The 12677-nt window shown below is 33.9% G+C and overlaps 1 protein-coding gene across 2 annotated transcripts in view; it reads right to left on the bottom strand.

The window, feature by feature from the left end:
* IPO11 (importin 11) overlaps positions 1-12677 on the bottom strand; it is a 120839-nt gene that overhangs the window by 62904 nt on the left and 45258 nt on the right. Inside the window, exons 13-22 of one of the 2 annotated variants that reach the window (XM_074931550.1) lie at positions 11995-12147; positions 11688-11731; positions 10719-10809; positions 9215-9262; positions 8475-8580; positions 4517-4643; positions 3379-3412; positions 3156-3196; positions 1968-2084; positions 454-567 (exon numbers count right to left, since the gene is read on the bottom strand). In XM_074931550.1, the coding sequence (XP_074787651.1) occupies positions 454-567; positions 1968-2084; positions 3156-3196; positions 3379-3412; positions 4517-4643; positions 8475-8580; positions 9215-9262; positions 10719-10809; positions 11688-11731; positions 11995-12147 (875 nt within the window). The remainder of the gene's footprint in view (positions 1-453; positions 568-1967; positions 2085-3155; positions 3197-3378; positions 3413-4516; positions 4644-8474; positions 8581-9214; positions 9263-10718; positions 10810-11687; positions 11732-11994; positions 12148-12677) is intronic. The other variant, XM_074931551.1, reaches the window with a different exon arrangement.

Genomic DNA, 12677 nt, shown 5'->3' with positions numbered 1-12677 from the left:
GAGTGGAAAGTAAGAGGGAAACAGATGTGCCTACACTGCAGAATCAAGTCTGAACCATACACAACAATTTTAAGAAGAGACCAATAATCTTAATGCTGGCTGGGAAATACAGGAAGCCAGAACAAGCTCTTTCCAACATAGTCACTAGAGGAAGCTCAATTCCAAGATTACAAAACCAAAACCCTCCAGAACAGAAGCAAATCTGTCTAAAGAGAACTGCTTTTACTGAAGAAGCCCCCGGCAACAAAATAGTTAAATTCTTAACATTAGCCGTGCTTACCTCCACTACCAGAGAACCATCTCTACTGTAAGACTGAAAAGCATTTAGAAATAGCCTATAAAACCAAAACGTACCTTAATTTCATCTACATATATACACACAGAACATGTAGGCATGTCTGAGAATGAACTGTAGGAGATACTGACAATATTTATGTGATTCTGACCCCCTACCTGGACGAGATGGATTAGGGTGGTTAGAATGGCACATCGTAGCATATTGTGTTCCTCACTCTGTTTCCAAAGGAGTGGTAAATACTGAACCAAACATCCTACATATGGTCGTACCTGAAGTTCAGAAAACAAATTGGTTTCTTAATGTGTGAAACAAGGCCATTAATTTATCCCAGTAATTTCTAAAATATTTAAAGGCTGCTTTAAGAGCTGCTTTGTCATGGTAAAAATACAGTTTGCTTTAATTTATTTCTCTTTCCTCTTCCTAAAACACAATATTCCACACTCTGTGACTGAAGTAACTTCTGACTGCACAGTGGTTTGAAAAGAACATATTACTTACAATAACATTTGTACATGGCAATAAGGCTAAAGTAGTAAATACAACACAAAAAATACTTAATTTGATAACCAGAGATATTTTCATATTAATATATTCTTCATTTAGACAGGATTCCTAAATAACAGCATCCTTTAGGAAGACCAGAAACAGTTCCAGTAAAAAAAGACTAAAGGGTGAATAACCTCTGAAGTTATCCATCTTTTGAGCAGGAGTTGGACTAGATAACCTCTAGAGGTTGGTCCCAACCTATTTTTTTTTCTATTATGCTCTACAACACTAAAAGGTTAATCTGTTTGTCTTCTAAAGTACTTAATTAGGAATTAACCTAAACAGACTCAAAGTTTCTTTCTCGATTTGTTTTTGTCTGCTGCTTCTCTAGCTGATCTAAAATGCATGGAAATCTGCTGTCATGTTGATTTTTCCTACAAGGGACAATTAGGAAACCTTCATTTGGCTCTCAGAGAGGATTACTTGTAGAAAGAGGAGATAAGCTCAAGACCATGCATTATCTCTGTCCTTAATACAGTAATACCACGAAACCCACAAAAACCTAACACAAAAGCAGTCAACAATTCATTTTTTAATTTTGAAAAAATACCTTCAATTTGTTTATGTATAAGCTGAAGAATATACTTTAAAACTATGAAGGAAGTACTGAAAATTTGTGATGTGAACTTGAAACTTTTCATGCAGTTAAGGGGAGTGCTGTACAGGCAATTGTAATCCTATCAGTGCCAACAAGAGATTACAAATTTAACTGCACAGTCCCTAGCAGTGTGAAGCATTCTGTCCACTCAAATATCTCTTAATATGTAAGACTTAATAAAATACTGTTCAGATATAAGACAATTAGAATGAATTACAATTAAAAAAAAGAAAACTGTAAGAAATGCAATGATAAGCAGTGAAAGTCTGAACCCTAAAAGATGAGTCAATGCAAAAAAACCATAGTAAATTAAGTAATAACTGAGCAAGAACATTTTAGACAAAAGCTAAATGAGAACTGAAGAGTGAAAAGATAACCAAGCGATGCAAACAATGCAGGCATCTACCATAACAATAACCAGTCTATCAAAAAATGGCTTTTTCTTACTCTTTTTCTATAAGTCAACATCATCAAGTCCTCCTCTGTGTTCTTAGTACAAAGCTAACACTGAAATCTATAAGATACCTGCATACTGACTCTTTCAATCACACAAGACAGAACGTGAAGAACATGCATTTTGGTGTCACATTGTGTTACTTCCTGAAGTAGTTGAAAGAGCAGTGTAAACATGGATTCCAGATACTAAAAGAAAAATAAAATACAGATTAGACCATCAGAAATACAGTTGGTGACGTGAATTGGTGATTTTCCTGTATGCTTACAATTCTAAAGCATCTATGAACTCTGAAAGACATTTATGAAGTGTGCAAAATGTTACTCTTTCATTTGGAAAAATGCACACTAACCAATCACTGAATACACAGGATTAAAAAAACCAGATATGCTCTTACAAAACAGTTCAACAATGATTAGTTTGAACATATGTAAATTTCATGTTTTGGTAAGTCTAAATATGTCTTCAGTTAAAACATGATAAAGCTGAAGGCCATCTCTCCAGAAAGAGCACTGTTAGGGTAAGAGCAGAGGTACAGTCTACCAGCTTTTGGTTCAGTAGACAAGACATATATTGAACTGAAAAAGATATATTAAACCCTTTGAGTGTTTACAGTGTAGATGCACTTTGCATTTGTTTTGTTTGTTCTCAAGAGAGCTGCAATTAACATAGAAGTATAACCAAATAAGAGCACCTGCTAAGTTTGAGTTATTAAAATAAACCTTTATATTTATAGTAACATTTCTATGTTTACTGAGTAACAACAGTAATGACCACTGTAAAGGAGAAATATAGGACCAAGAAGGTCTATGTTTTTAAGGACTATTTTAGTCACACAAATATTTGTGTGAAACAGCAGGTTAGTACTGCATGAAACAGACGTAAGGGAAAGTCACACTGGTGTGGAGACGTTATCATTAAAGACTATTCATATTGTCTTAGCATGAAGAAACTTAGCATCTGGTAACACACAGTATATATAGTACTAAACACAATGCTAGCAAGCTGTAATAGTTCTAAAAGGTTTTGGATTGTCTATATATTGCACATTAGCAACTTTAACAGAAGCAGTATAAGTCTTCACAAATTTTGGCCTATGAAGACAAAAAAATACAAACACAGAGATTGCTAAATGGTGTGGTTTAAAATAAAATTTGAAATTAATTTTTTCCTGGTTTATAATTACATTGGAAAATGTTTTTTCCTGTCTTCCTCTATGGATCTATCTGCTTAGAGTATGCCCATATAAATGCTCTTACCGGTAAGAACTGGTCAGTTCTGAACTCAAAGTCATCTACAGGTAAAAAACTATTAAGGAAAAACAATACAGATTGCAAATGGATACAAGACTCAAATAAGCAAATATTAAATGGATGCACTAAAATTACAATGTGAAGAATTTGGTAATAAGTTTAAAATGGTTTAATTTCCAGTAACCCTGAATTAAGAACTAACCAAACATCTTTGCCAATAAAAGGATATTTAAATTCAGTGTCGTAGCTGTCTCAATACGGACCTTAAAGACAAAAGTCAAGAAGCATCATGCATACATTCATTAAACATTTTGATTATCAATGTAATACCTGACAGTATCAAACCAGTTGCTTGTTTTGGCAATTGAATCATTCTATGTGTTCCGTCATCCTACAAGAAATGCAGTTAGTTCAACTCAAACATTTTCATTTGCCTTCATTTTAGTACCCTTTTACATTTTCTTTGGCATCACTAAAGTGGTACCACCTGGAGAAACTACTCAGGCAAAACGTTTATGAAGGTCAAGAAGGAATTAAACAAGAAGATATCTAGCCTGTGATAAAAACTCTTGCAATAGAGAAGCAGTTTACTTGGGATTCTCTCACAGCTTGCTGTCACTCAAAAAGCACAGAATCAAACTCAACAAGTCAGCATCTTCTTCACTGTTAAGACATTTAGACGTTCAGAAAGCTTTAAGTGAAAAGTCATAACATCAACACAGAAGCACATTCCTGTCTGGAATCACAGAAATAACTGTTATGACTGCCAATATTTAACTAACAGACTAGCTAGGCTTATTTATTTGTTGACTGCTGGGTCTGTTAAAAAATAAAAACAAATGAAAATCACAAAACCAGCTTCTCAATTCAAATTCACCTGCTAAACCAAAATTGTAGCAGAAAACCACAGTATTGTACTCAACCATCTTAGCAACCAATGCTATTTATCATTTTGTTAACAGATAACTATGTTGATGCTTAAATACTATATAGTGCAGGGACTAGTCACAGAATAACCCTATTTTAGGGTGTTCCATTTCTTTAGAAATTATTTATCTCTAGACATTTCACAACTTTCTTCTTAGAAAAAAACCCAGACTGGTGCTATTGCCATTCATTTTCCCACCAAAGTCGTCACATAGTGAGTATTTTAAGGGCTCATTTCATGTCTGACCTTATTGTTCAACATCTCCACATTTAAACACCCCCACAACTTCTCAGCAGATTATCTTTTACAAGGCACAACAGACTGTATGGTGTGATGTTATGAAATTTTCAATCAAGTTTACACAAGGTACGGTATTTATGTTTCACCTGTGTTTACAAAAACAAACGTGTAATTCAAAACATTACTTATTTTTACTTACCACTAAGTCCTGATCTTGAAGCAAGTTACGAATTGCCTCATATAACACAGGTCTCAAGTCTGATTTGAATTTTACAGAAATCCACTGTCCAATCAACCAAATTACTCGTCGGCGTATTGGTTTGTATCTTTAAAAGTAGAAGGGAAAAAAAAAATAAATTGTGAACTCATCATACTTGCTATTCTAGAATTCTCTGATAAAAAATAAATCTAAAAATCACTAGGAAAACATTATTCCCCATTAGTTTTTTCAAGACCAACTTAAGAACTTTAGTGCAGAATTCTTTCATCAAAACTCTTCACTAGAAGTCTCAGGAAACACCAACTCAGTCTGAAAAAGATACGTTTCATCCTAAATGACTGAATCTTGAAGGTCTCACTAGAGATACAGTTTATTCTGCACATAGCACACCAATAAAAGAAACTAAAAATATATCTTATATATATATTCATTACTGACATCATGGCATCTACTGCTTTTCACCTTTTATGCTCAAACATTTAGGTCAGATACAATTTAAAAATGCAAGATTAAGTACTGCATTACAACTGCCAGAGTATTTCATGTCATCAGTCATCAGTTTAAAACTGTTCTCAGAAAGAACTGAGATTACCTCATCTTGCACCACTGCTGCAACAGGAGCGCAAATCAAACAGCACAGAGTCAATGGGAAGAAGTAAGAACCAGAACAATGAGCTAAACTGCCTAACATAATGATTGAGAAAAGCATTCCATAGGGGTGCTACTTTTCGCCACTGATTGTAAAGGATGATGAGGAAGAGTAGCTCAGATTTAACTGTTTAACTTGCAGACACGAAAAGTTAAGGGAGATGAACCCTACTCACAGAATTTTAACTAATAAATTATTTTACCATGTTACCCTAAACGTATTTTTCATTTGATGAACTTCTGCCTTGTAAGCAATCAAGACAGCAATTTCAACTGAAATTATTGAGGCTTTTTTACATTTCATAAATGTGATTTACTAAACTTTCCCATAACCATGAGAGTTAACAAAGCACACCTTCAAAAAAAATTAAAATTGTAGAAGTAGCATGTATACAGCAGTTCACTAGACTGGAACACAAAGCTAATGAGGAATAACATTCCAGTGTTGCTTGAGACTGAGTGTCATTGAAGCATGAACAACCCATGCTGAAGCATGACTTAAGACTCTGCCTTACTAACTTGTCCTATTTGTTAGAGAAACTGTGATAATACAACTTTTTCTATTCTTAGAATACTCATGCCCAATATAACCTTGTAAAAATCACAACATTAAAAAACAACAGATTTTTCTTGAGATTGGAATTGGGTAGTTTTCAAACCACTACCACATGGAATAGTTTTAAATGACACAACGTAAGTACATCCCCATCTGCTGACAGCAATGATTTTCAGCTCTGGCAATATCTGTGTACAATCCCTACACTCTACCTGCATCTTTACATTCTTTTTCTCTCCCTGGTAGAGAAAAGACAGCATGCTTTTGAGGTTTTTTGGGGGGCTGAGTGCATGTTTGAAGTTTTTTTAAATGATTGAAGTTTCTAGAAATTCTTCTGCTCATAGGTGCTCATTTCTGAGGTCCTATCTTTTCTACATTCAGTACTTCTGGAAAAAGCTCACCTCTTAGAACATCACTAGCTTTTACGCTAAGAGCACACACCAAGTATAACCAAACTGAGCCTGCTGGACCTAAAGCTCACATGGGAAAAGTGACCATATTCCAAAATAAGATAGCTTCTGTTGCAATAGTGATAGCACAGTAACTTTAAGTGGTCTGGACAGCATTCAGACATTCAAGTCAAAAGTATGTTACTTAATACCAAAGTACTTAAGTGTCACATCAATACTTTCAGTAGAAAAAGTTGTTTTAAGATTGAGTTATTGTGAAAAACTGTATTCAGTAAACTATTTTCATACTACAGAAAAGTTTCTCCTTAATTGGTACAAAACTAAATATTATGGCAAGTGATAAATTTGGCAATGAAATGTTTCTAAAAATCTTTGAGAATATTTTTTCATTAATCCCATATTTCTCCTACTGCTATGGCTATGGTTGACAGACTATCAACAGACAATGCAACTTTCAAAGAAAACAAAATACAGCAAAGTACAGTCACTGCTGACAAAACATTAACCAGTTTGTGAACAAGTGTCCTAATCATCATGGGACATTTTGTGGGACAGCAGATCATACCCTCCAATATGCTTGATCTGAACTGCATATGTATTCCTGCAGCTGTTGTTAAAGCAGCACTTCACTCAAACTACTAACACCAGCTCCCCCTTATCGCCATGGTGGTCTCCAGTGATACTGGCAGTAGAAGCAGTTCAAGCAAACAAGGCTTCAAACTTCTGGATTTCTACTGCAAGCTTCTGCCCCACATGAATTTCATTCTGGGATATCACAAATACCAAGTAAATTATTAGCCAGATGTCTTCCCAACTGTGAATTCAACTACATCAACTGTAGAAGACTTCTGTCAGTTTTACTGATGCCACATGTGTGCATAGCATAAAAATGGCAAAGCCAGCATGTGCTACAAATACCACAGCAGTTTTATTCAGAGATCTGTGCTGGTGTTGCACAACAACAAAGGATCATATATACAAGATCACCCATGCTTTCCTGCTCTTCTGACATTTAGCCTAACTATTAGAGTATTTGGCCACTGGCAGATAGCAAGGTGAAGTTGAGACCATATAAAAAAAAGACCAAGAAGAATAAAAACATTAGGAGACATCAGGTAAACAACTGTGGCAATTATTCTGCGACTCTTAAATAAGGTTATATATCTAAAACAAAATTATATTTTAATGAAAAGAAGCATTTTAATATTTGTAAGTTTAGCAGGTTCTTCCATTCTATATGCAGTTGAACCGTATTTGTAAAGAAAATGTAATTGGCATTGGAAAATAAAAAAGGTGGCTAGTAACTCATTATCAAAAATCATTTACAATTTATAGTAGTTCCTAAAGGTATTAGGAAACAAATTAGTTTGTATTTCAGATAACAATTATGTCTGGTAAGATGAACTGCAAATATAGAAGGAAAAATTTGTAAAATTCTTCTAAGGACATTAGGGTCACTGCTAATGACTGATGAGAAAAATAGGACATCCTTAACCAGAGTCAAAGGGTGATTCGGAACTCATCTGATGAGGATTATGACATACAATAGCCGTCACTGTCCTTCCCCTGAGAGAAGAGTGAGTTTGAGGAACAGGGAAGAACACTGTCTTCTCTGTCAGTTGTGGAGATGGACAGTTCCATCTGTACTGAGATGCCAAAAACGATCTTTCAAAACACCCTATGACATCTGCTAAACAAAAAAGGTACTAATGGGAAGGGCATCCAAGTGAAGGGGACCTTGGTGAGAAAGAAAAACCACAGCAGATGGGCTAAATAATACTCTCTACATAGAACCAGACTGTAATTATTTACACTTTACAATACAACCCAAATCCTTAGTTTCCCACTTTATTACTGACAAAATTAACTGAAGACTGTTACAGAAGGTTTGTATTTAAACTAGTAGAGAACAACAAATCACTATTTTGGCTAAGCTACAGTTTTACAGAGACTGTTTCCACAGATTTCATTGGACTTTGCTGCCTAAAGGGTTCTGGGGTCTCAGGAAGTCTAAACAGCTTTCTTGGAATGGGCAAAAGTAGTTGTCCTGCAGAAGTTTAGTCAACTCAAATATATAAAAGGACAGACATAATATTTTTACAGAACCCTGGAAGTATCCACCACAGTAATTTAAACAAACAGAAGCTGTCAGGAATTTCTGTGACACTATGTTATCCATATGTATTTCATACCTCTGCTCATTTAATGGATATATTTAAATATTTATTTTTCAAGTCCACAATTATTAGACATTATATCTTACCAGATTCATATCAACAGTTCATATTTAAATGATGAAGGCATAACAAACCAAGGTGTTTACCTGTTATGAGAAACCTGCAGTTCTGCTAATAGTTGATTTTTAAACCACTGATCAAAATCCACACTATCAAATAGTTCATAAGCAGCCAGTCCAACCGCATTATACACTGAGGAAAAACAATAGTTATGCTTATTGTTTGCTTAAATGTTTAACTTTTAATACTATATAATCAGACTAATTTAAGTTTCAAAAAACTTTTATAATCTGAACGTAACATAGAAAACAAAGGTAAAGCATATCTTTCTGAAGGAAGATATTAGCAGACCATGAAGGGAACTGTGGAGGAAATTTTAGTAAAAGAAAGGTACTACAGAAGAAAACTCAGACTCTTGAAAATAGTTAAAAACCATAAGAACAATGAAGGTCTTATTCTAATATGAAGAATGGTTTCATCAGAGGTCTCAGACAATTCTTCTGTTTTGCCATAAAATCTCCTTACTTGTAAAATGGACAGAGTATCTCCATGGAAGCACTGTAGCTCATTTATTTGCAGAGAGGAAAGAACAGTAAGGGAGATTGTCTAACGGTTTGTTTCACAAAAGAGCTAAAAAAACACCATCTTTTTTACATAAGCATTTTGAAAAGTGCAGACTGACATCAAGTGAAAGTAGAAAGATGACTGAGGTCTTACTTTCCAAAAGTCTTAAAAAAATAATATGAAGAATTTGCAAGTTTAAGAAGTCAAGCACATACACAAAGGCAGCTCTGTAACTTCAAAGGTAAAGTAAAATTTAATTTACCAGCATCTTTAATCAGTATAGCACTGGTATCTTCCATGTTGGTAGATGCTACAAGACAAAGATGAAATAAAGAAAAAAAGCATAACTAAAACAAAGAATGCAAGCAACTTTGCACTAACACACTTTAAGTAAGTATGCTGTGAATGAAGACTGCTTCACTACTTTTGTTTAATTCACAAGTTCAGTTATTTCTGTTTTGATACTTTCTTCAGTGAATATACCAAAATCAAATCTCAGCTTTCAGACCCCATTTTTGACTGGCTTCTTTGGAATTGAAAATTTATTTTTAACAGCAACATGCAAGTCAGAAGCATGTATTTTAAATGAACAGACACAAAACCTGCAAATGGGTTAAGACTGTCAACCACGTGGTCCTATTTCCAGCAGAGTCCTAGACATAGTTTCTATATACTTTATATACGTGTGCATGTGTACTTATAATGTATAAGTAAAGATTTTCCAAAATCTTAAGAATTAATGAATTCTTAATATCATCTAATACTTCAGCAGTAACTCTCAAGTTAAAAACATCCAGAAATGACTATTAGGGGTTTCAGGAGGAAAAAAAAAAAAAAGTATGTATACGTTTTAGCATGAAAGTATTAACTTCCATAATTCTTGGAAAACAAAATAAAACCTTGTCACAAGGAACCTTTTACCATTCCCGGTATCACAGCAAGCCATCCTGAAACTTATGTACACAAAGCATTTAATGAAGAGATTCTGTGAAGTCAGAAACCACTCTCAGAAAGTGAGTATTTATTTCTATTTCATAGAATGTACTGATCCATTCTGGTAAGTTCAACTATAGAAATATTTTAAGTTAGGTAAGATACAACCTGGGGCAACGACCGAAGATGAAATGACAAGGAAAACAAGGCAGCAGCTAGCATTTGTTATCTTTCATAGCCACTATAAAATTTAGTTTGGGTGCAAAGAATCACAGAATAGAAAGAAAAGTTGAAGCATTCCTCAATGAAGACTTCCATCTTCATACAGAAACCCACTAAATTTTTAAAGCAGATTCTTCAGATTTAAAAAGTCCTCTAGACTCTCCAAAATGAGAGCACGACTCCAACTCTTTCTTTTAAAGGTTTTTATTCCCCAGGATTTTTGCAGAGACATATCAGAATTACCATAAACTGCCTTGGAACATTTGAACAGTTAGTTTCCAGTAAGCCACAGAATTTATTATGCTTTTTGACCACTTTCAAGAAAACATAAAACCTCATGAAGGTAGAAATGCCCCAATCTTTATCAGTCATCTAAAATAGTTGTGATGAAAAGTAAAGAATCCTTAGAATTTTCTCTTCCTAATTACACAATGCATTTTTGTTATGGTAGGTTTAGAAATAATTCTAAAATATTAACATGTCTTTTCAAAAATATAGAGTGAATGAACTATATAAAATTGGATATCACAAGGTAAAATTGTTTAACTTTGACAAAAGTGAATGTAGGAAATTCTACATTTTAGAGTTCCTTTATTTTTTAAAGAACTTACCTTGTAGACTATGAACCATTTCTAAAAGCACAGGGGTAAGAGTCTGATTATATTCATGGAAAATATCAATAAAAAGAACTTCTGTGCATGGCTGAAAAATTAAAAGATCTGTTTTAGAATCTATCAAAATAAAGGCAATTAAAATACATTTTATGCTGAATAGCTCACACCAAAGGTCGTAATTCACAATGAAATACACTGCACCAAAATTAGTATTATATGAAATACTACTCTTCCTACTATAGAGTATGTTTAACTAACAAGAGTTTGATGGTTGTATCTCTACTGGCCAGTTCTGCAGTAGAAGAGCAATGGACTTGTCAAGTGAAATAGCTGGTGTAGAGGAGGCAGTGACCACTATAGGTATGTCACAGTTTCTTTTTCAATTAGCTCTGAGTCATCTGGACTGAATACCCATTTGCATTTGGAACACACTAGAGGCACAGGGTTCGGTTTTTTAGTTTTAAAATTAATATAACATAGCAAATAAACTTTGAGATGTCTCTGCAAAGGAAGACACAGCAGTGATAACTGGGAGATTTACTACAACAGCGTATTTCTGGATTTGAACAAAAATAGATGCATTTGAAACTTTCTTCGTTCATCATGTCTACTAACAGTCATAATTGGTATCATCAATTACCAGTTTAAAGAAGAGACAACTTCTACTGGGTTTAATCAGCACCAGATGCTACATAATACAAATGCTGAAGAAAACCCTTTTCCCTCTCTCCTAAAACATGAAGTGCATAGTTTCTAGTGTATTTCAGCACGTTTGAACATTGATAAAGGAACAAAGTTAATTTAGAAAATGGAACAAAGTTAATTTATGTATTCTAATGAAATTTAACTATTTTTTTTTTGAAAACCACAAGCTTATCTTTCTGCCAAATATCACCTCTCTATCAAGACTATCAAGAAAAGTATCCAGAAATGTTGAATGGTTTTACTTCGAATTTAAATACTTACTCTGAGACTGTACTTCCAAGAATCTCCTCCTGTCTCTTCTACAGCTGTTATTTCATGAAGAAAATGAAAAAAATATTATTTCAACTATGGTTCAAATAGTTTAGTATTTAAATATGTGGGTATCAGACTACTGAGAAATCTCTTGTTATGAAAACTATCTCTAAAGGGAATATTTGTCCATGTAACAAGACTGTAGAAAATAAACCAGCCAATATTGCAGTAAGAAATTTATAGAGGCCATGCAGATATGAAACTCTTACATCAATATATAAATAAACTGCAAACAACTACACAGCGTATTTCTTACTGAAGCCTTCTGGGTCCTCTTCCCACATGGCTAATTCCTCCTTTGTCAGCAAGAAATAGTGAGTGACTAATCTCCTACATATTTCCATTAGTGTTGGATATGTGAAAAACTCTGTCTTTATCTTATGTGCTTCAAGAGTTTCAGGACTGCTATCTGAAATAAAACAGAAAATTCCAAATTACAGTTAAGTGGCTTAATGATCAAACAATAGTCTAGTAAAATTAGAAAGAAATCCTTATCCTCAGAAAAAAAAAAGTTAAAAATACATCTTCATGGCAGACTTTCATAACAGACTTTCAAGTGGACTTTTTTTAAGTTAAACTCCCAAATTCCTTTACTTTTAAGCAAGTTCTCTAACAGCACAATTAGACTAAAGTGTTGTTAGGGCTTCACAGGCTATTTATAATGTTTTTCACCTACTACATAGACGAAAAGAAAAACTGTTTACCTGCTGGTTTTGGTTGTGGTTTGTTCTTTTATTTTTTACTTAGCATTACTGAATTTAAAACCACACGGACTCAAAGAAAGTTTCACATATACCCATTAAAAAGTTTATCCAAATCATCTTAAAAATAATTTGAGTTTTTTAGGGTTAATATTGGTTAAAGAAAGCAGTAATAAAACCAAACACCGTATGCTATACAACCAAGACAAACACTGGATGTCAGTCAAATTAAGAAAAA

The sequence above is a fragment of the Athene noctua genome, chromosome Z (assembly GCF_965140245.1).
Source record: "Athene noctua chromosome Z, bAthNoc1.hap1.1, whole genome shotgun sequence".
Classification (NCBI taxonomy): domain Eukaryota; kingdom Metazoa; phylum Chordata; class Aves; order Strigiformes; family Strigidae; genus Athene; species Athene noctua.
The sequence above is the reverse complement of the archived record's forward strand: the minus strand, read 5'-3'. Positions and strand labels throughout refer to the sequence as shown.